General features: G+C 47.7%; 1 protein-coding gene across 3 annotated transcripts in view; it reads left to right on the top strand.

Moving 5' to 3' along the window:
• DAPK2 (death associated protein kinase 2) overlaps nucleotides 1-27259 on the top strand; it is a 125872-nt gene that overhangs the window by 87667 nt on the left and 10946 nt on the right. For 2 of the 3 annotated variants that reach the window (XM_049611758.1, XM_049611757.1), the window contains 5 exons: nucleotides 9302-9431; nucleotides 14853-14901; nucleotides 15700-15726; nucleotides 18598-18750; nucleotides 19767-19812. In XM_049611758.1, the coding sequence (XP_049467715.1) occupies nucleotides 9302-9431; nucleotides 14853-14901; nucleotides 15700-15726; nucleotides 18598-18750; nucleotides 19767-19812 (405 nt within the window). Of the gene's footprint in view, nucleotides 1-9301; nucleotides 9432-14852; nucleotides 14902-15699; nucleotides 15727-18597; nucleotides 18751-19766; nucleotides 19813-21308; nucleotides 27219-27259 lie in introns of those variants that run through there. The other variant, XM_049611759.1, reaches the window with a different exon arrangement.

Raw genomic sequence — 27259 nt, 5'->3', positions numbered from 1 at the left:
GGGGGGGGGAAGCTCACCACAAATGCTAGTTTGGCACAGACCACAGATCCAACATTGCTGATTGGCCCAAAGCCGAAAGCTAGTGGTCCTGGAATGCCTTTGAAAGTGAATTTTTATTTCTGCCCCTGCTGCTAGAGCCTAGAGACAGAGTAGGTAGGTAGAGTAGGTTTTCTCCTCTGCTTTACTGAATAGGGCAGTGGGAGGTCAGAACCATGTAACAGCCTTCCCCAGAGGAGGAGGCCATGAGCAAGTGGCCAGAAGCTGTGGCTTAACAAATCCAAGTGCAACCCAGTTGGGGCCCTTCCCTAAGCCACAGCTGCGGGTTTTCTGGGAAAAACATGGAGCTGGGGCAGGAAGCTGCTGAGGCACCAGGGCCAAGATGGATGTGCCCACTTTGCCAGCAGGCAGGAGTGACCCCAGCAGGCACCCTTGCATCAACTAGAGGAAGGGAGGGGACATGAGAGAAGGGAGAGCCCACAGGATCTGGAGTCAGCCAGAACTTGAACCCTAGCTGCACTACTTATTACTGAGGCACCTTGGGAAAGCACTTAACCTCTCTGAGCCTCTGTTTCTTCATCTGTAAAATGGGGGTGATGATGGTACCTGCCTCAGAGAGTGAGAATCAAGTTAAGTGTGAATGCTTCGTAAACTAAATGCTATAGGTTGTGCTTTTAGGACTGTAGAAAGAGCACGAGAAGCCCGCCTGCTCTCTGCAAGTGGGCAGTCTTGTTGGGGAGGCAGGACTAACAATCAGGGTCTTGGCAAAATCGTTGGTACTGCAGGGTGAGGCTGCTGCACAAGTGTGGAGCCAGGACAAGGAAGGAGAGCTGGGCTGGGTATTCAGATGATAATTCCTGAGATAGGAATTTTGGCTGGGCCTGGAAGAGATAGAATTTTGGCTGGGCCTGGAAGGATGGGTAGGAGTTCAGTAAGCAGATGAAAAAGACTCTCATTCTGAGAAGGAGACACATGATCAAGGAAATAATCATAGAGATGATGCTGGGGCACCTGGAAGGCTCACTCGGTTGAGCATCTGACTTCGGCTCATGTCATGATCTCACGGTTCGTTGGTTTGAGCCCTGCATCAGGCTCTGTGCTGACAGCTCGGAGCCTGGAGCCTGCTTCGGATTCTGTGTCTCCCTCTCTCTCTCTGCCCCTCCCCTGCCCACGCTCTGTCTCTCAAAAATGAATAAACATTAAAAAAAAAAAAGATGATGCTAACAGTTATAGGTCACGTTTTATGCTCTGTTTGATCCTCTTGGTAACCCTCATGAGGTAGGTTTTATTATCTAATTTATTACTGCTTATTTAAGGTGAGAAACCTGTGGCTGACAGGCTAAGGAACTTGCCAGTGTCACACTGCTGGTAAATGGCAAAACTGGGATTCAAATCCAGGTTCTAAGGCTCTTAGCTGTGATCTTTCTTGATTCCCTAAAAGCAGAATGAGCAAGAGACGCATATGTGGTTTGTCCATTTGTCCAGCAGACAATTCCTGAGCACTTACTACAATAGCAGCCACTCTTGGGTGCTAGGGGTGGCAATGGCAGGCGAGGCCCCCATCCGCCTTGTGGGGCTTCAGGATAGAGGGGGGAGGACACATAAGGAATTACAGTGCCGTTGGTTCTCTGCCAGAGGCATGTCGGGATACCATACAGGCCCTGACGGGAAACAACTGGCTGCACGTGCCAGAAGGGAGGGGATCACAGAAGATGTTCCAGTGTGTGTGTTGGAGTTGGGCGTCAGGGGGAAGAAAAAGCTTGTGAGGAAGGCCATTCCCCCAAAGTGAACTGCAGATTGGGGTACGGGTGATGAGGAGGTCGGTTGGCATGTGAGTGTCCAGTGATAGGAGGGCCTTGAATGCCACACGGAGATGGGCCTTGGGCATAGGCCACACTGGAGGCTTGTGGGAAGGGGGTGCCTGTGGTCTCATCCACGGTGTGCCAGGGGGAGAGTTTGCTGCAGCACCATGGAAACCAGCCCAGAGAGGCCTGGAAGCAGTCAGCCCTGCTTTCTCAGTTTGCCCAGTGCATCCTGAATAATCTGGGGCCATGCTCGATATTTGCAATGAAGGTTCATCTGCAGCCTTCTTGTCCCCATAGCACAGAGTGGCTGGGCCCCTGCTCTGCTGAGGTCAGCGGCCTCACCCAGTGATAGGTAGGCTGCGTAGGCACCTGGAGAGGACGCTGGGTAGGGAGGGGGTCAGCAGACTTGGGCTCTGCTCCTTGCTCAGTGACCTTGGCAGTTTCTTGACCTCTTTGAGCTGCTCTGCAACCATGAAGGGACTAAATGACCTCTGAGGTCCCTTGTAGCCTCACCATTGTGAACACGGTATGGTGAACTGGGGGTGAGGATGAGTGGGACAGGAGGCAGGTCAGTGAGAGGGCATGGTCTGCAGGTGTGCACAGGTGACTCAGCAGGGATTTAGTAAGATTCCCAGGGCTGACTGTTGTCATTGCTACATCCCTGAGAGGAGCAAACAAACATAGCTACCATGATTTGAAATCTTGCTGAGCATTGATCCTTACATGCACCATCTCTGAATCTTCAGAACAACCCTCTGCCATGGTAGGTGACTCATTTTACAAATGGGAAATCATGGTTGCAAGAGATCCACTGACTTTGAGCAGGGTTCACTGTGAGTGACAGAGCTGGGATTTGAACCTCGACCTGCCTGGCTCTAAGCTCAAGTCTTTTGCACCTTACTGTGTAGCCCCCAGAGGCTGCCTTCATCCTGCAGGGGCTCTTGGACATGCTGTACTGGGCTGGCAGGGATCACCCACTGACATCGGTCCTGCCAGGAGGACTGGCTTCTGGTTGGCACCATAGCAGGCACCTCTGACCAAAGCTGCTGGGGCATGGAGGGGCATGTTGGCCTCTCCCACAGCTGCCTGCCTGGTGGGCTGAGCTGGGTGATTTGTTTTGACAGGTGAGAGCAGTTTCACCCTCTTGGTAGCAGCTCCACAAACCCGGTGCTGGGCAGTGGGGGCACCTACCGGAATGTGATCCTTCTTTCCAACCATGCTTCAGAGGTGATGGCAAGCATGTGGGTAGTATTTGGTTGAAGCAACTAAAGCTGGAGGAAAGGGCAGACGGTTAGGACCACACTACCCCAGAGGGCATCCTGGCTTGGGCCCAGTGGTTTGTGGTCACAGTGGATTGTTCGTCCTTCCTGACCAGGAGCCAGGAGACCTGAGCCTTTGTATGTCCCGCCTTGGGGCCCAGAGGAGTGGGAATTTGCCCGGCCAGCTTGGGAGGTTATGCCACCTTGCAGTTGCAGAGGCTAGAGCGCGAAGGGGCTCTGGATCCCATCCAGTGTCTATTTTAGAACTGGGGAGCTGCGACCCAGAGAGAGGAAGTGATGTGCTTAAGTTCACATGGCCTCGTATGGTGGAGGTGGAACTGGGATTTCCCACTACCCAGGCCCAGGATCTTTTCTAGTGCCCTACCCTGTTCAGGAAGGGGGAAGCAAAGAAGCTTAGAAAAACCCCCTGGGGGAACTTCTGCTTTATTGGCCCTCAGGCTACCCTTGGGGATCCTCCCTCAGTCATTTTTCTCCTGGCCCAGCCCTATAGCAGCCCTGTGGGGAGGAGTGCACTAGGGCCCCCCTAGTGGTGGTGGAGGGCCTCCACAGGGCAGAAAAGGAAGGACCACTCACTGGTTCCCAGTTCTTTCAGTGCACGTCGGCGTATTTCAGTGGGACATACAGGATGCAAGACACCATAGGGGAGGCCAGGAAACTTAACGCTGACCTGAATTTTCCCAGGGAGGCCACCGCTCAGGAGAGCGGTGTCACAATATGAGAGACAGCCTGCAACTTAGGACCACTTGCTCATAACCCCCACCTAAGGGGGTTAGAGCACAAGGTCAGGGGCTGCTTCACTGAAAAGTAAGGGAGTAAAACGAGGCAGGGATGGGGCATCGTCTCTGAAAGTGTGAAGAAGAGTAGGAAAGATATTCTAGGCAAGGGGAAGAGCCAGAGAAAAGGATGAAACTGAGATGTCATTCTGGGTGTGGTAATACCCACCTTGAGGGGATATGGGGCAGGTGCAAGCAAGTGATGGGCAGTGAGGCTGGGAAGGTAGTGTGGGGCAGTCAGTGCAGAACTTCGATGCCTCAAATATCAGGCAGCGCACCTTGACCTTACTCTCGTGGTCAGTGGGACCGCTGAAGATATTTAACCAAACTGGGTGATGTGGTGGCGAGCAGGGGCTGCACTGCCCAGGAAACCCACCCTGATGCCACCATGATGAGCTGTTGGACCTTGAGCCAGTGCTTTAGGTCTCTGAGCCTCTGTTTCCTCATCTGTGAAATGGGGGTGATAACAATCCACCACTCAGAATGGTTGCAAAGAAGACATAGAGCGCTAGTGCGCTGCTTGCCTTGGTGAATGTTTGGAAAATAACAGCCCCTGCTTTGCCTCCTGGTTAGTGGAGGCTGAAACAGCAAGAAGGAAACCCTTCTGAAAGCGAGAGGAGCTGCAGATATAGGGTCTATTTTACTGTTTTGCTATTTGAGGGCAGGTCTGAGCCAGAAGGTACATTTGGTCCAAATGGCTCTGTGTGTGAGTGGTAAGGTGAGGACAAGAATCTGGGTCCTGACACCCAGTAGAACATTCCTGCTGCCCTAAGGTCACCTCTCAGCCTGAAAACCACAGGCCATATCACTTTACCCAGACTCTCTATGGGGACTCTGCCAGGACCTCTCTTCTCTCCTTGAAACGAGGAGGTCGAGCCCAGGAGATCCTGAGATTCCTTTTCTGAGCCTTTAAACCCAGCGTAAGGGCAGGCCAGAACTGCACTCGGGGCCCCTCACCTGGGTGAAAGCGTCACTGGAAGAAAAGGTGTGCAGGGATGGGAAGCAAGTTCCAGGACAGGAAAATAGCTATGCCTGAGCCAGGGTCCAAGCCTGCCCTAGGTTGCCAGGCTGGAACAGAATATCCACTTCCCCCCCTGGGATAGATTTCCCAGGACCTTTGGGAAGCAGGAAGATAATTTACTCTAGTTGTTAGAGCAGAGGTTTTGGAGTCCAACAGACAGAGGTTAAAATCCCCATGTCTAGGAACACCTGGGTGGCTCAGTCAGTTGAGCGTCCAACTTCAGCTCAGGTCATGATCTCACAGTTCGTGAGTTTGAGCCCTACATCAGGCTTGCTGCTGTCAGCGAAGAGCCCGCTTAGGATCCTCTGGCTCCTTGTCTCTCTGGCCCTCCCCCACTCATGCTTTCTCACTCAAAAATAAAAAAAACAAAACAAAACATGAAAATCCCTGTGTCCACAAGCCAGTATTTCAGTCTTGGTTTCTTTCTGAAACAGGGAAATGATAACATCCACTCCATAAGATAGCTGGAAGGGTTCAATGAGGTAGAAAGTATGTCCCGTGCTGGGTTAGCACATTGCAGCGAAATGGCAGGTGTCTTCGCTCAGGGAACAATTATGAGCACCTGGTAGATGCTGGGCTCTATACTGAGCTTTAGGTAATTGATAGGAACAAAACCCTCAGGAAGCTTATAACCCAGTATGAAGAGACAGATAAGTAAGCGACCACCTTGAGACAGTGTAAGACATATTGAAATGGGGGAAGCACAGGATGTTATGGGAACTGGGCAGGAAATGTGTGTGTGTGCACGCATGTGTAGGCCTTCTGGAGGAGGTACTATTTTTACTGAAACGTGAATAGGAAATTAGCCAGGTTTGGGGTAGGGACTGTGCAGGAAGAATGTTCCAAGCAGGGGAGAAGTCACCTGCTATGTGTTAAGTTCTTGGAGTGGGCAAGAACTTGCAGGGACAGGCAGTACTAAGGTAAGAAAACGTGGCCTGACCCTGAAGTTTTCACAAGCCAGTGCAGAGGCTGTTTCCCCTGGACTGTGGGACACAGAGGTGAGAGGATATAAGGCAAGGATACTTCTCACCTCTCAGAGCAATGCTGCCTGGGAGAATTCAGCCTCCAATTGTTTTTCCTTCTTCTCCCATGTTCCCTACCCATTTCCTCCTGCCCCATTATCCTGGGGGTCACCAGGTCTGGTGTGACTGCTTTTGTCCACTGTGGCTCCCATCCCCATTCAGTGTGTGCTGTGCCTTGAGCACTATGGTGGTCAGGAAGACCCCGGCTCTGACCCTCCTCTGCCCCAGAAGCAAGCCTCAGGGCCATTCCCTGGAGGAGAGGGGAAGTTCCTAATAAGGTAAGACGGTGGGCAGTGGGGAGGGCGCAGTTTACCGCATGGGGTTCCTGAACACTCGAGGTCCATGAGCAGCCATTTGAGGGCTGGATTGGGGGTATCGGAGTGGGGCCATCTCTCTGGGTCCCATCTCCTGACCTCCCCCCTCAGTCTCCTTTCTGCAGGACCTAAGATCCTGCTTTGCCTTGGGAAAGGACTTTGACACATTTTCACAATCAAGTTGAGAGAAGTCTCCAGAGGGGAAAAAGGATAAACAAGCTTTAAAAATGCAAAAGGAAATGTATTCTTTATTTATTTTCAAAGTCGGGGGAGGCCACAGCCAGCTCATTTGAGTGAAAGTTTCCAGCCACTCTGACATGAGGTCACAGAGACTTCAGGGAGCCACGACGTTTGGGATGGGGCAGCTGGAGTGTCTTCAGGCCAGATTCAGAATCGATTCAGCTAACAGGGCAACCGTCAGCCTGCCAGGCGCTGTGCTCTGCACTGCAGGGGTGAACATGCAAAGACCTAAATCCTCCCTCCAGCTGAGAGTCCGGTAGAGGAGCTAGAACAAAGACAGCAAGGACTGGTGGACAAGGAGAGAGTGTGACAAATGTCATAACAAAAAAGTTCAAATAAGCACCAAAGGGACAGGAGGGGGATTCATTTCTGGTGTGTGTGGGTGGGGTACTCACTGAGGAAAGCTTTCAAGGACTAGCTGAGTCAAGTTAGACTTTGAAGCCCAGCTAGGATTTTAATGGGCATAGATCAAGCAGAAGGCTTTCTAGGTAGAGCAGATAATGTGAGCAAAGGTACAAGGTGGGAAATTCTTCTTTGAGAAATAGGGATGTTTGGGGCGCCTTGGTGGCTCAGTCGGTTAAGCATCCGACTTCAGCTCAGGTCATGATCTAACGGTTCGTGAGTTCAAGCCCCACGTTGGGATCTGTGCTGACAGCTCAAAGTCTGGAGCCTGCTGTGGATTCTGTGTCTCCTTCTCTCTTGCCCCTCCCCCACTCGTGCTCGCTCTCTCTCTCTCAAAAATAAATAAACATTAAAAAAATTAAAAAACAAGAAATAGGGATGCTCGATTTTCTTAAACATGTATTTATTTATGTGTTTATTCATTCATGTAAAACTGCTTTATTGAGATACAAGTCACATACTATACAATTTGCCCATTTAAAGTGTACAATTTAGGGGCACCTGGGTGGCTCAGTCAGTTGAGCATCTGACTCTTAATTTCCTTTTTTTAAGTTTATTTATTTAATTTGGGAGAGAGAGAGAGCACGAGCAGGGGAGGGGCAGAGAGAGAAGGAGAAGAGAGAATCCCAAGCAGGGTCTGCACTGTCAGTGTGGAGCCCAATGTGGGGCTTGAACTTATGAACCTCGAGATCACGACCTGAGCCAAAACCAAGAGTCAGACACTCAACCACCTGGGCCACCCAGGTACCACCTGACTCTTGATTTTGGCTAAGGTCGTGATCCCAGGGCTGTGGGATTGAGTCCCACATCAGGCTCCCTGTTGAGCATGGAGCCTGCCTAAGATAATGTCTCTGTGTCTCTCTCCCTCTGCCCTTACCTGCCTCTCTCTAAAATAATAAATAAATAAACAAACAAATAAAATAAAGTGTACAATTTACAAAGTTGTGCAGCTGATACCACTACCAATTTTAGAAAATCGTCATCACCCCAAAATGAAGTTCCATACCCATTAGCAGTCACTCCCCATTTCCCCAGTCCTGAGCAACTGCTAAACTACTTTCTCTTTCTATGGATTTACCTATTCAGGATATTTCACATAAATGGGATCATATAATACATGGTCTTTGGTGACTGATTCTGTCACTTAACATCATGTTCTCAAAGTTCATCTATGCTGAGGTATCAGTATTTCATTCCTTTGTATTCTTTCTCTGCCTCCATTCCTTTTTACGACTGAATAGTATTCCACTATATGGATATACTGGGTTCATCAGTTGATGGGACGTTTGTCTTGTTTCCATCGTGGGACTGTTATGAATTTGATGCTTTTGTGTGGATGTATGTTTTCAGGACATTCCACTTTGAAAAAAAATTTTTTAATGTTTATTTATTTTTGAGAGAGAGAGACATAGAGTGTGAGCAGGGGAGGAGCAGAGAGAGAGAGGGAGACACAGAATCTGAGGCAGGCTCCAGGTTCTGAGCTGTCTGCACAGAGCCTGACACGGGGCTCGAACTCATAAACCTTGAAATCATGACCTGAGCTGAAGTCTGATGCTTAACTGACTGAGCCACCCAGGCACCCCCAGGACATTCCACTTTGAATGAAGTCTAGGACAGTCACAGTGAGGAGCAGGAGGGGAGAGGGTGAAGTGGAGAGACCTGCTAACCCACGTTCAGGCTCTGAGCAGTTGGGTGGGAGTGAGACGGGTAGGCTCAGAAGGGTAGGCTTGTGTCTGGCCTCCCTGAGAGCCTGTGGTGTATGAGGCCAGGGCAGGGCCATCCCCCCACCAACACATACCCACATGGTTGTGTCACATCTGGCAGCTGTTTGCTACACTGGAAATAGCCTGGGAAGCTGGTATTTTCCCGGGAAGTCAGGTGCATTTTTTTCCAGTGTCCTGCCGAGGGCCAAAATTAGTTAAACCCATAGAGAAGTGTGAGCTACATGGTTAGGCCAGAGGAGGGGAGTTTGTCAACAGGAAGCTGGCCAGCCAGGGGAAAGAGGTGGTCAGGAAGACAAAGGTTAATAAGCCGTGTGTAAAGCCAGGCTAAGCTGCTAGGCTCCCACCCCTATGGTCCTCACAGAGGCAGTGGTTTTGTTTACAGGAAATGCTTTGAATTTCTCACTGGCCCCATTTAACAGATCAGGAAACAGAGGCACTGCATTGAAGGATCTGCCATTCAGAGACAAAAAGGAGACTAAAAGCTAAGGTCTCTGGTTCTGCTGTGAGCAGCAGATTTCATAAAACCCAGGCCTTGCCCTCAGTGCTATGTCTGTCTTTGAGTTCACAGGAGAAGACAGGACGCAAAAACAAGAAAGAATTTTAGTCTCCTAAAAAAGAACACCAAACCCCACCCCACCCCTAAAGCAAAAACACAAAACAGGGCTTTAATTACCATCTTTTCATCCTTTCCTTCTTTACTTTTTTTTTGTTGTTGTTCTCCAGCCAGAAAACATTATGTTGTTAGACAAGAATATTCCCATTCCACACATCAAGCTGATTGACTTTGGCCTGGCTCATGAAATAGAAGATGGAGTTGAATTTAAGAATATTTTTGGGACGCCAGAATTTGTTGGTAAGTTTTAGGCCTATTTCTCTCCCAGCTAAGTAGGCATCTGGGATCAAAAGGTAGAGAAATTCTGGGAACAAACCCTGTGTCTGTTTGAGAGTCTGGGCTGGGAGATGGTACCTTGGAGACTCCCCCTTGGAAACCTAATGGGTGGGGAAGAAAATGTCCTGCAAGTTTTCTGGGTAAGGGTCCAGGTGCTGGCTTTGAGCACCCAGTGGGGCAGGAGGAGGCCCGGTGGGGCTAGAGGCCTTTGCAGAGTCAAACCGTCCCAGAGCTGGCCCCACCTCCTGCTCTTAGATGAATTTATTGTGAAAATTTAAAATTTCCTCACCCTCTGGCATTCCCATAAACTCAAGTTTCTCTGAAGTAGCTTTTGACTTCCTGAAAAAGAGAAGGGAAATCATCTGCTAAATGCCAGATCCACCCACTCACCTCTCCTGTGTGCCTGGCCTTTATTCTTGCACAGGGGGCCCTGCTTCACAAGAGCCTTGGCAGCTCCCCCATCCCTCCGTTTCTATCAGCCTTGGCTCAGGCCCCAGAAGCCCCCTCGTGGGACTGGGGCTGCAGGCTGAGGGTCCTAGAGAGAAAGCCTTACAGAAGGGAGAGGAATGAGAATTGAGGACCACTGTCTCTCTGCTTTGGGAGTTGAAGTGGTCTTGGAAATGGAGGGAGGTCATGGTCTCTCCGAAATCTGGGGAAAACTTCTGACATAAATAAAATAAGGAAAACAGAATGTTTCAGATCATCCATCCTGATGGATTTTCAGGTCACACATGCCAGCCCCACAGCCACTATGGAATGGTGCTATTAAGGCTCCACAGACCCCAGGGTAGGGGAACTTTGCTGTGTGCCAGGCACTATGCCGGTGCTCTGCAGACATCACCTCAGCTAATCTTCAAACAACCTCATGAAGCAGATTTAATTATTTTCTCTATCGGATGCTTTCTCAAGGCAAAACAACCAGTAGGTGGTAGAGCTAACATTCAAATACAGATACATGCAACATCAAAGCCTGTGCCCTCTTGGTTACACGGGGTTGTCTCTCTAGAAAGACCTTGTCCCGAGGAGGCTTACAATTTAGTTGTGGAAACATCAAACGACCGAGTGTGAGTGGTAGAAGGATCTTTTTAGGTCATCTGGGCTAGTTCAACAAATGTAGGATTGGAAGTCTGGGGGATTTTAGTGAAGGTCAACCAATGGCTATTCTTCATCTAATATCTATGACAGATATTAGGTGAGGTACTGAGGACACAGTGGCGGCAGGGAGCTACACTCAGAATGATTCATGCAAGGTCACACAATGAGCTGGTGGCAGAAGCAACTTGAACCAAGGGCACAAGACATCTATTCTTGAACTTTGTCCAAGACGGCAGTTGCTGCCCACCATTCACATATGTGGTGAAATGCATATATTTATTCATTTAAGTTCAGACCAGATGCTAACAGTAAATGGTTCAACTAGACATTCAGGGCAATAGTGGAAGAGGTGTCACAAGACAGGATGTGATTAATTATAAAGTGAATGATAGAGACATCTCTGAAGACTTCTCAAACAAGATATTCACTCTGGCAAAGTCAATGGGATCAGTCATGCCCTTGAGTCAGTGAGAGACAAAGGGCTGGTGTTGTGGGTTGGAGAAGTGTGAGGAGGGGTAGGGAAAGAGGCAGGGTAGAAGAGGAGTATACATCCCAGTCTCAGTCGTTCATAGCAGTGGGGAGGGCCAGAATTAGTACATTTATCCAGGACAATTCCCTGTCCACTCTGGATGAAACAGAGAGTTCCTATCAGAATGGCCATGTGAGTGAGACATTGATGGCTAGGGCCAGACTATGGAGGGTTCTTTCCAGTGATACAGTGTTAAATGTCTAACAACTGGGTCTCCAAAACAAAACAAAACCCAACCCTAATTTATAGCATTTGCCAATTTTAAGCTACCAACTTGTCACTGAATTCAGAGTTGGGAAGAGATACACACACTTGACCCTTGTGAGCCAGTATGACCCAGCTCTAGCCTAGAACTGGTTTTGTTTGCACCTTACAGATATACAGGGTGACTTCTCTAGGCCTCTGCCCAAATTATGATAACTTTCTTTATCCAGGACTCCTGAGAAACAGGTTATAATTACTTGTCCTACTCCCACCATTCCTCTGAAACTTCAACCTGAGACACAGTATTGAGAAGTTACCATCAGCTTCTAGGAGCATGGTGGACCCGGTCTTCCAAAAGCCCTCCTGCAACAAAACTTGATTCTTGAGAAAAATATTCTTTATAATGAAATTCTGGACTCATGGGAAATAAGGAAATCTTTAAGGGTAGTAACTCCTCCTGCATCACCTGCCCCACCTCCAAAGCCAGTGAAATATGAACTTAGAGCTGGAGCTGTGAGCAGCAAGAAAATTCAAGAGGAGGACCTCTCCCAAAGGCAAGTGTATGTATCAGCATTTCAATCAGAGACTAGCAAGACTTAGACATCCAAGGACATAAGATATTGAAATGATCACATGTTCACTGTAAAATCAAGGGAATGTATATAGAAACAAAAGAATCATAAGAATGAGCAAGCAACAAGAGACTGTCAAAAATGACCAGGCAAATGCTAAAAAGAACCAGGAAGAACTTTAAGAAATTCTATACTCCTAGAAATTTAAAATTTAGTGAATGAGTTAAACAGCAGATTACACACAGCTGAAGAGAGAATTAAAGAATTGAAAGGCAGAGCTGAATAAAATTAGCCAAAATACCACAGAAAGATCAAGATACAGGAATATGAAATAGAGGACAAGTGTGAGAGGGTGAAAACAGAAAACCTAACACAGGTCTGTTTGGAATCCCAGAGGAGGGAATAAGACAACAGAGGATCAACATTTGAAGAAAATGGCTGAGAATTTTCAGAACTGTTGTGAAAACATGCATCTCCAGATACAGAAAGGACAATGTATATCAAACAGAAAAAAAAAATCCATTGTAGTTACACTGTAGTTAACATTATAGTTAAACTACAGGGTACCAAAGACAAAGAGATCATGAAAGCAGCCAGGAAGAAAAGACAGATAATAAATAAATAAATAAATAAATAAATAAAAATTTGACAGTGTACTTGTTAAAACAACAGTAGAAGCCAATGTCCAATAGAATATTATCTTTCAAGAACTAAGGAAAAATTAAAAAACAATGATTAGGGAGCATCTCTCTACTTGCTAGATGGGATGCTGTCCAGTTCATGAATCGCTTAATAAAGCCAATTACAATCCTCAAAAAAAAAAAAAAAAAAAAAAAACCCAAAACACTCTTAACTCTACACCCAGCAAAAGTTATATTTCAAGAATGAGGATAAGTGATTCAGGCAAAACATAACAAAATCCAAAAATTTGAAAAAGAACAATACAAACCATAAAACAATTAAACCACCAACAAACCTTTATTACTAGAGCTTCTAAAGATGTGCTTGTGAACTAAATGTTCTCTGAAGGAAGACCTCACTGTGTGAAGTAATAGAGCAAAGAAATAAGTAAACATTCGGCAAATACAACCATTTTCTGTTTAAAATGATGATGGTGGTGGTGATGATGATGATGATGACAGTGATGGATGGTCATGGATGTTTTAATTGCAGGGTTAAAAAAACAGAACTAAAAATTGAGGAAAATAATGTTAGATAGGAAGGAGTTCTTGAAATGAGTGTTCTAAGGCTCTTGTATTATTAGAGGAGAGTCAAAAGATTGCTTATGTTAGAATTTGTTAGATAGCCATCCTAAAGTCTCAAGGGTGGCCATTACAAAAATGTAAGTAGGGAAGGAAAACAGTAAGAGAAGTAATAAAATAAAAAACACCAAGAAAGAAGAAGAAAAGCACAGAAGAAAATAGACAAGCAAATGCACATAGAGAACAGAAGTGAGTGTATATGTGTATCAAGCAGATAAGCCTGGAAAGTGAGTTGTGCTTCTCAAACTCTCTATGGTGAAAGACTTAAATTTTTTTTTTCTTTAATCTGTCCTGGACTGCTTCTTCATTAAAGACACAAGAAAAATAAATCCCTAGAAAAATCATCACAATTTGAATGTCATGGCAATGTCATATTGCTGTACGAGTTTCTAAAAGCTTACTCCCCATTTCTGGACCTATTGTGTCTGGACCAGTGACTCTTTGTCTTCAGACCACACTTTGAATCACCGTGCTAGAGAATGTCTTTCATGTTTGTGAGGAGACTTGTGCAAAAAAGTTCATAGCAATGTTGTTCTGATAAGAATAGAAGTGGAAACCCTCCAAATGATCATTGAGAGGACAATGACTGAAAGATGATACATATTAACACAGTGGACTATTACATAGCAGTGAAAATGAAAGACCATGTATGAACATTCAGTGAACACTAGAAGCATAATGTTAGAGGGTGGGGGGATCAAGTGACTACATTATCTCCGGGATGACATCGTTTTAATGAAGCTAAAAAATAAGCAAAACCAGAAAAGTGGTTCCTTGTGTCTCTAATTGGGGGGGGGGGGGATGGTGGTCACATGCTACAGATGCAGTAGTTTTAACATTGTTCTAGATGCACCAATGTAGCCTTTCCCACCCTCTCCCTTTTTCCATTATGATTAAACAGGCTCAGTCCTTCTCCCTTCTCTAGCTATTCCCCTCTTTTTCTCCTCAGTTTCACGACCAAGCTTTTTTTGTAGCATTGTCTACACCCTTATCTCTACTTCCCACAGTCAGGGCACCTCTGGACACCACACACTTTCTAAGTGCTTGCCTGCTTGACCTTTGGGTGGCATTTGGTCCTCTTCTGTCCTGGGTAGACTGTTCTTTCCTAGACTCTGCACCCACTCTTGGTCACCACATCATCCACACAGCTCCCATTTCCACCTGTACGATGACTCCAGATTTGATGGCTCCAAGTCACTCTCCCATACCCGGGGCATCTTTGCCTGGATGCTCCTCAGGCACCTCAGGTTCATCATCTCATTGGCCCCAGATTGTTGTCATTCTTCTTAGGTAGGAGGGGTCCCTCTTTCAGACCAGATTCAGGAACATGGATTCCCTCTCTGCCTTCTTTTCTTTGTTATGACCTTCCAGCGCTGACCTGACTGTTTTCCACCAGAGACTTCTAAAGCAAGCCTTGTTGTCAGGCCCCATTTCCCCTTCTGGCATCTTCCTTACCCCACCGTCCTCTTCCTCTTCCAGGCATCCCTCTGTCCTTTCCTTCTTCCTCACTATTAAGGCCTCTTTGTAAAAGATTTCTACCAGGATAACAGGCAACTTCATTTCTCAAAATTCTTAGACCCAGATTATCTCCATCTGTTGTTCTGATTTTTCCTTAGTGAGGATTCAGGAGGGAGACATTTGTCACCAAACTCCCTAAAATTCCCTATCACCATCTCTTCTTGTTTTCATACTCCTGCTGATTCTTCAATATGGCTTCTTTCAGCTCCAGAAATTGTGAACTACGAGCCCCTGGGCCTGGAGGCTGACATGTGGTAAGTTGTATAGACGACCCAGGTGACCTTGGGGTCCTTTCAAGGGCAGAAGGCCTCAGACTCTGACTCTGGATGACATCATGCTGCTTGGCCATGAAAACCCCTTTCTCCACACGTTCAGAGCCTCTGGCTGCTCCCGGTGTGCTGGACCTGTGGCCCAGAGAAGCTGGAGGCAGCCAGGCCTGGACCTGAGGCCTGTTAGAACACAGCCGAGGCAGAGACAAGGGGAGAGGCTCACCCTGGAGGCCTGCCACAGCTATGATAAAGAAATAGTAACAATAGCTTATTTAGTTAATCAACCAAGTGATCACTGAGAGCCTTGTAGGCTCTAAGAGCTGTGTTGGGCCTGAGGATACCATAGTGATTGATTTTCTGCACAGACAGGACTCATTTCATTTGAACAGGGCTTTATAGTTGGCTGAGTGAGTACCTTGATTGCTTGGTTTTCTAAAATCCTCCTGGAAGTTTTGTGAGGTAGTTATCATTAACCTCATTTTATGAGGAGAATGAGGCTCAGAGATCATAAGGGACTTGCCCCAATCACAGCCTGCAAGTGCAGAAGTCTGACCTTGAACTTGGGTCCTCGGACTCAGTGTCCAGAGCTTGGTGACTCCAGATGCATCCCAGGTTGCTGCTGAAGACTGGGACGAGTGGAGAGGGCTATGGACTTGAGGTGACATCCTTAGGCCACTGTATAGGGGCACGTGACTCTTCCCCTTGAGAAGCATGGGGGGGAGTCCCTTGCTGGGCTGGGATCAGAGCCAGGCGGCTCTGACTTGCCTGTTCTTTGTTTTGCAGGAGTATAGGCGTCATCACCTACATCCTGTGAGTATCCCTGATGCTGGGTCCCAACCTAGCTTGGATCTGGGGAACTGGGAGGAATGAGAGAGGGGTAGGGACAGGCAGCCTGAATTTACTGGTTTTACTCATGAATCATTTACCACTAGCCAGATGTGTTCAATCCACACAGCACACCTGAGGCTCCATGCTTTTAGCTCCATTACATACTTTTGGCCCTAGCGTTGACCTTGGGCCTTGTCTGCATCCCTACCCTGGCCAGGCATCCAATGCTCAGCCTCACCCAGGCTGCATTTCCTGTGAGAAAGTCAGCTTTCACCCAGAACCCTTGGGACAGCCCTCAGGCTGCCGTGCCTTCCCCATCCTGCTCCTTCTTTCTCTCCCAGTCCCCCCTTCCTTCCCCGGCTCTCACGTGCTCTCGTCTTTCTCCCCAGAGTCTCTTTCCCACCCCTGAAGTATTAAGTTGCTTAAGCAGACATTTCCTGTGTAGCTCCATGTGCAGTGGATCTGTCACTTTCTATCTTTGTGACCTTGGGCAGATACTTAACGTCTGGGCCTGTTTTCCTCATCAGGAAAATAAGAATCACAAACTTCCTGCCACGGTGTGCTGTGCGGGTTAAATAAGCAGACATGTGTGCAAACTTCCTAGCACAGCTTGGTGTTCATTCCATCAGTGCTTCTCAACCATTTCCCCCCCAACAGCACAGCTGGAACATGCTCTTTTTACGGCACATTGAGTTTGAGTTAGCCCATAGCCAGAGGGGACATGGGGGCTCCAGTACTCACCAGCTGAGGGGGACCATCTCTCCGCATTCCTGTAAACCAGTTCTCTGACTTCCAGCATCACTTAGACTGGGAGCTCTTTACAATGTGGTGGACCCCTCTGAGCTATGGCAGAGGGTCTCAATCCTGGCTGTACCTTAGACCTTTTAACACCTAACACTGCCCAGGCCCACTGCAGATCTATTACATCATAATTGCCAGGGATGGAGTCTGGCCATCAGCATTTTTTTTTTAAGCCCCAGAAGAACTGGATGCAGAGAAAGAGAACTTGATGCATTGCTCGATGGTTCCAGATTCTGTGTTGGCTCTTAAAACCTTGATTTTTTTTCAGAACTCGGATTTCCATTTTGAAATATTAAGGAATTCCAGTGTGTACAAAGCATATAGTCTTCTTTTAGCTTGTTTGAGTTCTACACAGTTTATTGAGTGCCTGCTCCATGGTGGGCACTGTGCCAGGCACTCAGGATACTGACATGGAGGAGGTCTGCCCTGCGTGCCTGGAGCTCCCTGTGTTGGAGGGAGACACCACACAGCTCAGTCGCACTCAATAGGACCAAGATTATGCTGATGTATGAACATGCCTGTGTGAGGCACAGCTGGGAGAGACACTCGTTTGCTGGGACTGTGGGAGATTTAATGAGAAAGAGATTGAGATTAATATGAACTGCCCTGTACAGAATGAGATTAATTCTCTGGGTGGAAAGGGAGAGAAGGGCTGTCTGCTGAGGAAAGAAACAGTGAGCCTGTTAAAGTGTGGTGAAATGTACTGAGCGTGTGGTAGGGACCAACTTCCAGTGTCTTGCTCAGGAGTTCAAACGTGATCCTATAGAAAATGGGAAGTCACAGGAGGTTCTTTGTGTTCTAACAAAGATAGTAGTAATGGCCACCAATTCCAGAGCTCTCCGTATATGGGGCAAGATTACATGTAACATTGTAAATATATTTATTTTTCACAACCATCATGTGAGCTGAAGAGTTTTCTTCATTTTATGGAGGAGGAAACTGCAGGTCAGAGAGGTTGAGTAACTTACTTAGGTTCACACAGCTAATGAGTGGCAGAGCTGGAATTCAATTTGACGAATGAAATATCAGCATTTTCCCAGTGCACCTTGCTACCGCTATGCTAAGACAGTGGCAGTAGAGATGGGGAGAACCTTTAGGAGATATTTAGTAAATAAAACCAATAAGACTTTTGGGCCAGTTAGATGTGGTGAGAGAATGGATGGAAGAGTCAGAGGTGACCCCTGTGTTCTAACTCGCGCGCATTTGTGAGGTAACATCATTAATCAAGGCAAGGAGCTCATGGAGGGAAGTTAGGGCACAGTGACAATGGCACATCTAGGGCGAGGTATCCCATAAGCTGGGATATGAGTCAGGAAACAGTAGATTTGGGAGTCACTATTTGAATGACACCTTCTTTTTTAAAATATTTATTTTGAAAGAGAGAGAGAGAGAGAGAGAGAGAGAGAGAGAATCCCAAGCAGGGCTCAATCTCATGAATCATGAGATCATGACCTGAGCTGAAATCAAGAGTCAGATGCTCACCCGTTACCCAGGCACCCCTGAATGATACCTCTTGACAAACCCTGCAGGGGAACCTTACACACCCTTCTAGTCCTACTGGTCCATATATTTCCACATCTCTCAGACTCTGCTCAAGTTGCTCCCTTAGCCTAGAACACCTTCCATCTCCTCCTCTACTGACAACCTCTTCATTCTTCAGGACACAACTGATACAAATGTCAGTTCTCCCATGAAGCCTGCACTTGGATGTCCCCTCTGTCCTGTGCCCCCCTAGTCCTTTGTCTGGTCTTCCATTGTATTCTGCTTTGTTCTCTTTGGGATTATGAAGAGCCATGTCTCTGTTTCCTCCCCTCCTCTTTCGAGTTCCTTGAAGACACAGTTTCAGTCAAGAACTTAGTAGAAGCTCCGTAAGTGTCTTGAATCAGACTCAGTTTGTTGAAAAGGCTGCTGACTGGCTGCCCAGAGTGGGCAGGCGGTGTTGCTGGGAGCCTCCCATCCCCATGCAATAGTATGAGTCAGGGTTCCCTGACTGTATCACCTCCACCTCCATCTACTTTCCTATAGTCACGTGTTCCCTCTCTGTGTGCTCAGCCTAAGTGGAGCATCCCCTTTCCTGGGAGACACAAAGCAGGAAACGCTAGCAAATATCACAGCAGTGAGTTACGACTTTGATGAAGAATTCTTCAGCCAGACCAGCGAGCTAGCCAAGGACTTCATCCGGAAGCTTCTGGTGAAAGAGACCCGGTAAGGTGACAGAGAAAGGCACGGGCTTCTCAAGTACTGACCATCTCCTGTCCCCTCCCCCAAAGATGTGCTAGTCCATTCCTTCTTTGCCACAGGCTGCCATCCGCACCATTGTGGTCTAATCTGGGCAGGTGCTGAGAAGTGTGGATTAGCTGAGACTTGGCATTCATCTTGTTTGCTCAAGTCTTTCTGCTTTCTTTCCTGCCCAAATACAAATAACTCTGTGTGTGTGTGTGTGTGTGTGTGTGTGTGTGTGTGTGTTTGGAAGTCAGCCTAGGTTTCTCTAGGACACATTGTCTTTTACAGTCTTTGAAAAGGAAAGTGGTAGAGTTTCCAAGCCGTTTCAAGTGGGAGTTGGGGGGGAGGCAGACTCAGAAGGGTCAGTAAGTGGGAGAATAGGAGACCTGTTGATCCTACCCCTCCTTAGGGCCCAGGGTGAGCCCTGTGGCTGAAGAGTCAAAGTAGGAGATAGGCAGGAAATTGTAAGGTGCCTGGTGCCAGAGCATGGACTAAATGGGGCAGGAGTGAGATCCACAGATTCTAGAAGGTCATGTCCTCTTGGTCCCACAGACTTCAGAGAGAGCTCAGGGGCCTGGTTTCCCCATCTAAGGGCGGTGCTAGGTCAGATCATAGTACCTGAGCAGGGAAGGGCAGAGAAGGGATCTGGGAGGCAAATAGAAAAACATAGACCAAAAGTTTAGCTGTGGAGAGCTAAAGTTCACAAGAACACTTATGACTCTCCTAGAGTGTGGTGTTAAGCCCTTCAAGTTTGGGACCAGAGATGAGGGTTTGTGTCATAATATCATTCTACTGAGGGGTCCGCCTGGACCATTTTCTCTGGAATGCAGGGAATTCAGCCCATTCCCCAGCCATCTCTGCATCCCCCCCCATTATTCTGGTTTGATAGAAGTGGTCGAAGAATGCCAAAATGCAGGTCTGACAAGAGTAAGAATGGAGACTGTCACTCTCAGCTTCTGTATTCGTGGATTGTCATTGTTTTCTGATCCTCATTGCAGGAAACGGCTCACAATCGAAGAGGCTCTCAGACACCCCTGGATCACGGTAAGGGCATGGTGTTGCGTTCCAGTGAGCGGGTGGGTCCCTGGTCTGCTGCCAGGGCTGGGAGGGGTGGCCAGATGCAGGCAGCCCATGGAAAGGCCTTTGCTAGAAACATCCACCCTGGGGCACAGATGAAATCCAGTTGGGGGGTGCCAACTCATCTGGGTTTGTTCAAATAGGTTTATAGGTTTACATTTATATTTCATGGGCTCAGGTGATTTATGAAATGGAGCCCTCACAAACCTCAGTTGAAACCCTTTTCCTATGGGGCCATCATAAAAAGTGTTCTTTGTCAGAGGGAATGTTGCTGTCATTCTCAAAGCAGTAATCAGGGCTCCCAAGTTGTAGATAGAAATCGATGACAATTAAAAATGTCAACTTTGTAACCGAGGCTCCTTCTTTCTGACTTTTGGGGCTCTGAATAAAGGATGACACTCCAACCAGTCAGTCAGCTTCTTTAGGCACCTTGAGACCTCAGGGAATGGGGCTCAGAGATGGAAGCCTGGTAGGGAGGAGAGAAGGCCACCCTCTGGGCGATGCTGCTCCCTCTGGGGAGGTGGAGGGTACAGAGGGACTCCAGCCTGGCCTACTTTGTAATTGGGCTCCCAGCTGCTGGTTTGTGGAGGGTCTTGCTCACAGTACAGTAAAGTGCTAGTTAAAGGCACTATGGCCAGGGGTGTCTGACTGCCTCACTTTGTAGAGCATGCAAATCTTGATCTTGGGGTTGGGAGTTCAAGCCCCAGTTTGGGCATAGAGATTACTTAAATTAAAAAAAAAAAGGCACTTTGGTGGGGTGGAAATCAGGAGACCAGGATTCTGGCCCTACTTCTGCTGATTGATGAGATGTGTGCTCCTAGAGCATCACCAGATTTCCCATTCACCTGGAGGAAATCACCTGGATTGTTAAATGAGAGGCCTAGCCAGCTTGATCTGAGCATGCAGATCAGCACAGGTAGGGCTATGGAGGATGGAGAGCAGGGAGGGCTGGAGTGCTCGGGAGAAGGTCAGGTTCATCTACTTGTTAAAGGGCCCTCTAGGTTTTGAGTGAGCCCAGAGCACAGAGCTAGGCAGCTTCTCGGGCTTAGCATGCTGAGTATTGCTGAGGCCCAGGATGCCACCTGGTCCTGAAGGAGAGAGGTCTCTCAGCCTCCCTCTGTCAGCCATGGCCTTGTCTGCTCCTGCCGTGGAGTGGATGCCTGCAGAGTCCTGGCTATAGCCTGCTTGTCTATGTGAGCACCTCTAAATGCTATGTGTGTGGAGACCTTCTCTAATGGCCATGGACCACCCTGCCCTGAAGTGAGCATGGAGGCCGCACCCCCGTACTCTTCAGTCTTTTTTATCATCTGTGGGGATGCTCATCCCACCATGGTCCTCCCCGTGGCCTGATGCATGCAGTGAATGCCTAAGAGGCTGCTTGTGTGCCTTCTTCCTGCACCTTGAACTGCGCTTTGGATTTGGCATCAACTTAATTCTGGCTGTTCTGTCTAAACACCCACCAGTCCAAAGGAGAAGTCAGAGCCCCGGAACAGCAGAAGACAGAGCCTGCCCAGCTGAAGACCAAGCGCCTAAGAGAATACACCCTCAAATGCCACTCAAGCATGCCTCCCAATAACACCTATGTCAACTTTGAGCGTTTTGCCCGTGTAGTAGAGGACGTGGCTCAGGTGGACCAGGGATGCCGTGCCCTGGCAGGGACCCATGACACCATCCAGGACGACGTGGAGGCTCTGGTCTCCATATACAATGAGAAGGAAGCTTGGTACCGGGAGGAGAGTGAGAGCGCCCGGCACGACCTCTCCCAGCTCAAGTACGAGTTCCGCAAAGTGGAGTCCTTGAAGAAGCTCCTACGAGAAGACATCCAGGCCACAGGGTCCAGCGTCGGAAGCATGGCCAGGAAATTGGACCATCTGCAGGCACAGTTTGAAGCTTTAAGGCAGGAGCTCTCAGCAGACCTACAGTGGATCCAGGAACTGGTGGGCAGTTTCCAGCTGGAGAGTAAGAACACAGATGGCCTGGGCTCCGTGTTCTGCAGGGACACCAGGGAGTCCCTAGTGGAGCAGCTCGACAGATCATGCAGCAAGGAAGTCTTGGCTGGCTTGAAACTCTGAGCACCAGAATCTAGTCAGTAATGCATCCTGGATGATTTGCAGAAGCGTGTTCCCAAGTGCCCTGCCAGAGCATCAGCTAGAATTATCCTTAGGGTGTGTGTATGTAGCATAGCCCTCCACCCCCTTCACAGAATCCAGAATCAGGAAGGCGCTAGCTAGTTACTCATTCTGCACCTCCTCTCACCAACCTGGTTTTCTGGGAGGTGGCTGGTGGAGCAGCCAAGCTATTAAAACAATTGAGAATGAGTACCTCTCAGCCTACCCTTTTCCAGAGGGAGGATGGCTGGCCCCGGGGAGATGCTTGTAATTGATCTGTGATAATGGATTTCTTCACATCTCACCTCCCACCTATATGTCTTAATAAATTGCAGATCTTGGGTAATCTTTGAGCTAAGTAGGGATAACAATAAGCCAGTTTGGTGCTTTCCTGCTGCAGAAGGAGGAATTTAAAATGCACAGAAAAATATTACCTTTCATTTGCACTGACTTTTCACTTACCAAGCACTGTCTTTGATCTTTAAAAGAACTCCTTGAGCAGAAAGGTGGATGGTATTATTCTTGTTGTTGCTATTATTTCCATGTAACTGATGAGGAAATTGACTCTGAGAGGAAAAATGACTTACCCAAGGTCTTTCATAGCTAGTTGATGCAGATGAGACAGAAACCTAGGATGCCCGACCCTCATAAGAGGTATATGGAGAAATAGGGAGACTTTGCTATAAATATCCACCTTAACATTACAGTTCAGCTCCAGAGGAAACGTTAGTAGCTTCATGTATTTATTTCATGTATTCTGACAGGTATTGGTGGAATGTCTCATACCTTTAAACGATTGTCCCAAGAAACAGGTCCTAGAAGATGCAGTTCTCTGTTCCCATCCAGCCCTGTCCCTGGCTGATTTTCAGCAGGATGGAAGGGGCATCCCCCTTCTCCACTTTCCCCCCTTCTGACTGAGGGCCCCAGCCTTGTGTTAGAAATGAAGACAAAAAGGGACTCAACAAGAAGATCCCTTTTCTTATGTACTAGGACATAGCCCTGAAAGGGCTGAGAAATTCCAGAGCGTTTAAGACTGGAAAGCACAGGCTCAGTGGTCCCTTCTTGACTCCAGGCTTCAAGCACACCTTCTTGAGGACTGTATTATGTCCTCTCCTTTTTCCTAAAGGAGGGACATCAGCCAGCTCGTATGGACAGAGTGTGGGCCCAGCACTGTGCTAGAAGCTTGGGGGTGAGGGACCGGATTGTATCATTTCAAAGTTACTACACAGACTCACAGAACACCCTTGTCAGATAGGCAGGGTAAGTGTTATTCCCAATTTGGAATTGAGGAAACAGAGAGGATGTGATTTGCCCAAGGTCACTGTAGTGGCAAAAGTGGAGGCCTTCTGATGATATGTCTGTTGCTCTTTCTGCTTCCCCTAACTGCCGCAGGCTCCGGGAGCTTACTCTTTAATTATAGGGCAGAGACACCCAGATTCATCCATATATCCATTGACAAATGTTTATTGAGCACCTGCCAGGCACTCAGCCTGGCACAGGGGATACACTATTGAGTGAAAACAGGCTCCTTTCCTGCCTTCATGGAGTTGACAGTCAGGTAAAGGATTCCAGCATTAAACAAGAACATTCTACAGATGTAGGGCTGCAGGTGGGACACACGCTATGAAAGAGAAGGATGGAGTGCTGCACAAGCATGCTATGGGGGTTTGATCTAGTCAGGAAAGGCCTCCCTGAGGTGGTGATGCTGGAGGTGAGGTCAGCTAAGCAAACCAGGGAGAAAGAAGTGTTCCTGACAGAGCTGTCATGCCAGGGCTCTGTGGTAGAGAGGGCATGGGAAGCTGAAATTGCACGGACAGAAAGCTGGAGGGGAGAGGATAAGGTGTGTATATGGTGTAGATGTGACTGGGGAGGATGCACGACCATTGGTACTTTGCCGTATCAAAGAGCTCTGCCTTTATCCCAAGAGTCATAGGGAACCATGATGGGTGCTGGGCTAGTCAACAGCCTGATGTGCTGGGCGGGGGAGGGGATGTCCAGAGAGCAGCACAGATGGCAAGTGGTTTAGGAGGAGACATGAGATTTTGACCCCATGCAACCATTTTTTCAGAACCCTACCTCCTTTTCCATTATCATGCCAGATCATTTCCAATATTGTATATAACATTGGTTACAGAAACTTTTTTCATCAAATATAAGAGACCATATTTCCATCAAATATAAGATGTTATTTTATATACCAAAAATAAGAAAGAACAAAGCCAAGTGCAAGAGGAGACCGCTTCCCCTCTCCTCAAAGCTGGGACGCCCTCACTGAGAGGGTAAATGAGAAATAAAGCCACCATGCAAAAAGGGAAGGCAAGGAAACCTGAGTCTTTCACCCTTCATGCTAGATGGAGGGATGGAAAATCCCCCCTGACAAGAGGGGCCCCACGTGTGTGGAATTCACACAGGTTTGCTTTCTGAATTTGCACAATCAGTGTGATCCAAAGGAACTTCAATTAGAGAATCTAATGTCATACAGTCTGAGGCTGAATGGCCCTCAATGTCTGGCAGAAGCGGTGTGGTCATCTTCTGAAACACCTGCCTTTGTTTCAGACTGACAGTAATGACATAATGCCATTGATGGGAAAGAAGTCCTGATTTCAGAGATCCAAAACTGTGTATCTTGGGATCAATGGAAGATAGCAAAGCCCTTTTTCCTGTGTCTTGCCTGGGAGACTGGGTACAAGTGACCTGTCTACAGTCTCTCCAAGAACTTACTTGCCCTGTCATGAGATGTGATGTACTCATTTGGCATGAAGACACTGCAGATATTAAAGGTCCCTTTGGCTATGTCAGTAGACCTTGACCTCATATAGCCAGATTTCCTCAGGAAAGGAAGCCCCCAATTGAATAACTCAGGTTAAACTTTCTTGTGAAAGTCCAAATAAAATGCACTTAAAGGAGTAAGATGTTGAGGATGATTTGATTTGGAGAGACTGGAAACAGAGAGGGGAAGGTAGTTAGTTGAGAATCGAGGCATGAGTCACTCACTGTTTGTACTGAGAGGTGGACCATCAGACACCTTCACTTTACAGCATTTGACAGGACAGGGCCTGCCTGAAGTCACCCAGCGGGTCATCCCCAAAGCCGGAGTCAGAACCATAAGTGATTCTCCTCACAGTAGTGGACTCATCTTCTCTGTGATCATATCTAGTCATTACTAACTATTTATTATTTAGGTGTTTTATAAGCAGACCCTTTTCTGTACTAAGAGTTTCCAAAGACAAGTCGAAATAAACTAAGAAGCGCTCCCAAGTCTTTCAGGGAAGGTGGAGGAGGAGACCATGACCTTCCTCTGTTCCCTGGCCAGTCCAACTCTCCTCACCCTTTGGCATCAGAACCTGATACTGAGGGGGAGCCCAAGGAGGCCTGTGGAATGTCAGAGAATCCACCTGACTCCCCACCACATGTTCACAGCTGGCATTTTAACATGGAGTCAAGGGTAGGGTGGGGCTGACAGTGGCCTGAGGGGGTGTCAAGAGGGGAATGTTTTACTGGGACCTAGAGGGAGGAAGTCCTGGGGGGGGTGCTGCTAGACCCATCTGCCATGAAGGAGGAGTTTTCATTTACCAGGCAGTGAGAGGTTGGCCTCTGTGCTCTGTGCAAATGCCACCCTGGGCTGTTGGGGAGGGCAGGCTGAGTGTGTGACATCTTCCTGATCATGGGTTCCCAAGGAAGCTGGAGAGTCAGCACCTTGGGAAGGCAGCAGCCTGTCCCTGCTCTGAGCTGAATGCCCGTGGCACATGGTAACTCAGCTTTGTGTTAGGAAAGGTGGAAAAGGTGTGGTAACAGGTGATTCTGCAGCTGTAGGAGGCTGGCAGAGAAGGGATGGGGCGGAGTAATAATGACAAGAGAAGCCAGTCTCCCCCATGAGTCCTCTCCTCACATCACCCACCCTCCCCTAAAGGTGATTATGAAGATGGTGGCTTCCCACCTCATTCCGTCATGCAGCAGTCGGCCCATGTAGGAGGTAGCTGTGTGCCCTGCACCCACCCCCACTGCCAGCCTCTGTAAATGTCTGTGGGACTGAATGGCCTTTTCTCCTTTGTCTGTGAAACTCTTGGCCTGTGGAGAAGATTCTTTGCTCTGTAGAGGAAGACCCAGCAGTGGGTACATTTGAGGAGCAGAAGGGGCCAGTTCATTTGAACAAACACTGATTGTGCTCTGGCTCTGAAGGGAGGTGACAGATAAGGACAAGACAGCCCCTGAATAAAAGACTCAGTGTCTGGAACAGTTGGGGACCCCAACTGGGAGATGGGAAAGGCCATGAGAAGTGGTAAAATAGAGATACCTAGTATTCCAGAAGACGGGAGAGAGATGAATTCTGACTGAGAAAGAGTAAGAGGGGCATCAGGGGGCAGAAACATTCTCAGGGAAGGTGCCCCCTCCAACACCTCCTTCCCAAGCCATAGCCTGTGGAGAAGGTGCCACGTAGAATTTGGGGGTCGGGGTGGAGATGAGCATGAGCACAGATTGGGAGCAGGAGCCAGGAACTGTTAAGTGGAGATAAAGAGGAGATTTATAGAGACTTAACAGAGGGCAAGTTTTTGTTTCGAATTTTTTGTTAGGGAGATTCTCATCAGTATCCAGAATGTTACAGTGAGTTCCCTGTGCCTGTGACACAGCTTTGACAGTGAGCGAGTCATGGCCAGTCCTCTCCCATTCATCTGCACCACGGCTTTTTCCGGAGTATTTTAAAGCAAACTTTGGACTTACTTAACTTAAATTCCTCAGCATGAATTTCTAAGCACTTTCTTTTTAATATTACTTCTGTGCCATTATCACGCCTGACAGAAACCAAGAATAATTCCTTAATATCATGTGGATACACATTCCATACTCCCATGTCCCCACTTTTCGCAAGGATGTCCTGTTGTAGTTTGTTCAAATCACGATCTAAACATAGTCCACACTTGGCATTTATTTGGTGGTTACATCTCTCAGGTCTCCTGTCTCCTGTAACCGTCCAGGAGGGAGAGCTTTTGAAGCTTTTCCTGGGGACAAAAAATTTCTCAGAAAACTGAAGGTCCTGGGGCACCTGGGTGGCTCAGTTGGTTAAGCAGTCGGCTCAGGTCATGATTTCATAGTTTGTGGTTTTGAGCCCTACACTGGGCTCTGTGCTGACAGCTTTGGAGCCTGGAGCCTGCTTTGGATTCTGTGTCTCCCTCTCTCTCTCTGCCCCTTCCCTGCTTATGCTCTGTCTCTCTGTCTCTCAAAAATAAATAAACGTTAAAAAAAAAAAAAAAGAAAGAAAGGAAAGAAAAGAAAAGAAAAGAAAAGAAAAGAAAAGAAAAGAAAAGAAA

This window comes from Panthera uncia, assembly GCF_023721935.1.
Source record: "Panthera uncia isolate 11264 chromosome B3 unlocalized genomic scaffold, Puncia_PCG_1.0 HiC_scaffold_1, whole genome shotgun sequence".
Lineage (NCBI taxonomy): Eukaryota > Metazoa > Chordata > Mammalia > Carnivora > Felidae > Panthera > Panthera uncia.
This window is presented reverse-complemented; position numbering and strand designations above follow the sequence as displayed.